The sequence below is a fragment of the Eurypyga helias genome, unplaced genomic scaffold (genome assembly GCF_000690775.1).
Source record: "Eurypyga helias isolate BGI_N326 unplaced genomic scaffold, ASM69077v1 scaffold34508, whole genome shotgun sequence".
Classification (NCBI taxonomy): domain Eukaryota; kingdom Metazoa; phylum Chordata; class Aves; order Eurypygiformes; family Eurypygidae; genus Eurypyga; species Eurypyga helias.
The window spans coordinates 1-3,562 of record NW_010268151.1 but is presented as its reverse complement, the minus strand read 5'-3'; the positions used below and the strand labels follow the sequence as shown (position 1 = coordinate 3,562).

Below are 3,562 nucleotides of genomic sequence, written 5' to 3'. Positions count from 1 at the left end.
GGGGCAGAAGCCGTGCTATGGGTCCATGGCCATGGGTGCCATGGGTTCAGGAAGCTGGGAGCTGTGGGGGCCGCCCCATGGGGAGAGGCTCTGGCAGGACCTCAGCTCTCAGCAGGGATGGACAGGCAGTGTCCCCCTCCCCGGGCATCTGTGGGGCAGGGGTCCATGCTCTGGTCCCACACAGCACTGGCTTTAGAGCATCCCCCCCACCAAAACAGGCCTTAAAGGGGGACAAAGTCAAATGCAGGTCCTGGGAGGTGTGCAGAATACCTGCTGCATCCTGCTAGCCACCCTGGTGCTGCTACTTGCCCTGCCTGGTTACCCCAATGCAGGCAGTGGCTCCATCCCGCCTCCCCCAGCCATGCCCCCTTACTTGATGGAGCCATTGAGCTCCTCGATCTGCTCCCGCAGTCGCTGTGCCTCATCCTGCAGAGCTGCCCGCTCCTGGTGCAGCTTGCAGATGTACTCTGCTGTCTTCTGCAGGGTGGTGGCCTTGCTGACCTGCAGGGCCACAGGGTGAGAGCTCAAGGTGAGCAGGGCGTGGGACACCCAGTACTCCATGCAGCGGAGCTGGCGGCGCGAGGTATCATGTTTCCTGCTGCTGAGCCTCTGGGGCTTCTGCCACAGGCTCCAGAGCCCAGACTGTCCCGGAACAGCGGCACTGCGTGAGTCTCCATGCGCCTGGAGTGGGCTTGCAGCCTCCTGCCCCATGGGCTGGTGTGCAGGGCAGGAGCCTTGTGCGTGGGGGCAGACCAGGGATGCAGTGTCCCTGGGTGACACACTGTGTCCCTGTGTACCCAGGGCTGGTCCACGCAGCCCTGGGCGCTCACCTTGATGCTGGGCTGGGCACTCAGCGTGCTCACCAAGCTGTGCAGCGTGTCAAAGCCCAGCTTGATGTTGAAGCGTCTCTTCTGCTCGGCAGAGATGTGCATGATGCGGCGGCTCTCCATCTGTGGGCCAGCACTGTCAGGCACCTCCTGGCAGTGGGCACCTGCCCCATCGGGGGTGGGCTGGCCCAAAGCTTGCAGCAAGGCTTGAAAGGGGGAGTTTGGGGGGCAGCAGGAAAGGGGGGTGCATATGGAGATAGTGCCCCCATAGGAAGGCAGCAGTTGCTCCTGACATACCTTGCTGGACTCAGGCCTGCCCCGACGGGACACGGGGTGGTGCAGGGAGATGCCAGTGCCCAGCCTCATAGTGGGTCCTGGGGAATCCTGGCTGGGCTTGGGCCAGTCACTCCCTGGAAAAGGAAAGATGATGATCTGGGGAGAAAGAGGGCAGCAGCAGCAGCCCCTCGTGATGGGCTGACAGCAGGGTCCCACACTGGGATGTGGAGAGGAGCAGCCTGCAGTGCTGCAGGCTCTGGGGCAGCCGATCTGCTCAGCTGATGGGGATGCTCCAGTCCAACATCCACCCATATCATAATGCTTTGTCTTATCCCAAATCTCGCTCATTTTACAACTGCTCAGAAATGGGAGCATTGGGGATGTGACGTTTTAAATTCCCAGCATTTCTTGAGGTGGAAATCACCAGGAGAGAGTCCCAAGGGCAGCACGGCTGCAGTCTGCAGCACCAAACTGAAACTGGGAATGACACCAGAGCCCAGTTTCCAGCCTCCGCTCTGGTTTCTGTGGGTGAAAGCAGGGTGCTTCCTGTTTGAAAACCAAACTCTGGGTTTTCAAAACCACGGTCTGACATTTTGTTCCTTTTTGTCTTTTTTGGTTTTGCACCTGTAGAAGGAGGCAGGTGGAGGGGGTGTGCCCTCCCCATGGAAAGAAGTCATCCATGCTCAGCTGTGTAAATGTAAATAGCTGGGATTGAAGCTGGAATGAAACATTCCCACAATATTTGGTCCAAGATCCCTGCAGGAAACAGTGTTCTGTGGAGCTCCTTGGGATGCCCCAGACTTACCACAAGCTGATATGGGGGACAGCTGCTCTGCTTTGGGGACCAGCAGTGGCCCTGGCTGGGTGCTCACCAGTGGCACTGGCACTGCTTGGGACGAGCTGGAGCCAGGAGCCAGCCCTGGGCTCAGCTGGGCCATTCTGGGGAGGAAGGCAGCAGGGACGTCGGGGACAGTGCTCTGCTGCTGGGAGAAGGCAGAGGAAAGTGGGGCCAGGTCGGGGGGACAGTGCCCCACACACGGCAGGGACCAGACCCTCCCCTTTGGTTGGTCGATGCCAGGGCATTGACAGTTGAATGCCCATGAGGGACCAGGGAGGTAGACGTGCAGCCCCATCCCCGTGGAGCATCCCACCATCTGCAGAGGCAGCCCCAGCCCCATCACACCAGGGCAGTATCCCCAGGAAAGATGGGGTGGGGGGGTGGGGAGGGCTGTTTCCCACCTCTGCGCTTTTTCTTTTACAGGAGAAAACACTCAGGTGACTCCTGGCACCCTGGCACCCAGTCCACATGCTCCATGCCTGTCCAGCTCCATATATGCCCCACATAACCCCACAGAGCCCCATCTCCCCACCAGCTCCACATCTGCCCCAGCAACTAGGAGAAGGCACTTCCTGACCTGCGGGGACAATTCCCAAGCAGGGGGGTAGGCAAGTGCTTACCAGGGAGACAGGGGATGAGGGCATGAGTCCTGCACCCATTGGGCATGGGGCATCCTGGGCCAGCTCCTGCTTGGCTGCAAGAGGGCAGGGAGCAGAAGGGTGCTGCTATGTGGGGGTGCTGGGGCTCGAGTGGCCTTTCCTGCCCTACAGGACAGCCAGCCCCCAGAACCAGCATTGCTGCAGCCCATTCCCTGACAATCTGCCCCCGGGAAGGGTGAAGCAGCCCCTGGAGAGAGGTGACTTTGCTCCCTGCAGTGTGGGTGTCCTTGGGAGCCTTGATGCAGGCAAAGACCCCCAGCCCCTCCCTAGCCCAGCATGGGGCTGGACACAACAATTATGTGGGGCCTGTCCTACTGCATGCATGGGCAGTGGGCTGGGCAGAACACTGATGACCCCTCAGCCCATCTGTGGAGGGCCATGGAGATCAGGCTGGAGACATGGGGACTTTGCAGTGGTGCCCGTGGCCAAACCCTGGGGTCGACTATACCCCATCATCCTCCCGGGGCTGCTGGAGTTGGCAGGTCTCCCCCAGGCACAGCTTCATTGCTGCGTTGGGGGCTGCTCTGCTGTGGGGACAGCCATGCACCCTGCCCAGCATCCCCAGCATCCCAACCCCGAGGAGGTGAGGTCCCCCCTTCCGCCTCCCCATAGCATCCTCCCCTCACTGGCTTGCCCCTGAGTCCCTCCACAGCCCTCCAGCCCCGTTACCTGAGGTCAGCAGCTGGCTCAGGCAGGGGTTGGGCACCGCCGGGGGGGGCAGTGTGGAGGGTCCTGGCAGCCTCTTCACCTTGGTGCCCCCGGGCTTTGCCTTTGGCTGCCTGCCCCTGCCCTGGGGCAGTCCCTTGGGGGGGGCAAACCTGGTATCGTCCAGTAGGCCGGGGGGCAGGAGCTGGGGAGTGGCTGGGCTGGGGTACCCTGGGGGCACCATACCCGCGGCATAGCCCAGCCCTGGAGAGTGGGGCGTGAAGCAGGGCGCCGGGAGGAGAGAGGCAGGGTGGGCA

General features: G+C 61.7%; 1 protein-coding gene across 1 annotated transcript in view; it reads right to left on the bottom strand.

Annotated features, from left to right (window-relative positions):
* LOC104514105 (carbohydrate-responsive element-binding protein-like) overlaps window positions 1-3,555 on the bottom strand; it is a gene marked incomplete at both ends in the record, with an annotated part of 5,510 nt that extends 1,955 nt beyond the window's left edge. Inside the window, 7 exons of the mRNA XM_010157660.1 lie at window positions 211-220; window positions 374-501; window positions 831-950; window positions 1,125-1,237; window positions 1,909-2,083; window positions 2,562-2,635; window positions 3,270-3,555. Of these exons, the coding sequence (XP_010155962.1) occupies window positions 211-220; window positions 374-501; window positions 831-950; window positions 1,125-1,237; window positions 1,909-2,083; window positions 2,562-2,635; window positions 3,270-3,555 (906 nt within the window). The remainder of the gene's footprint in view (window positions 1-210; window positions 221-373; window positions 502-830; window positions 951-1,124; window positions 1,238-1,908; window positions 2,084-2,561; window positions 2,636-3,269) is intronic.
* Between the last annotated feature and the right edge of the window lie 7 nt (window positions 3,556-3,562).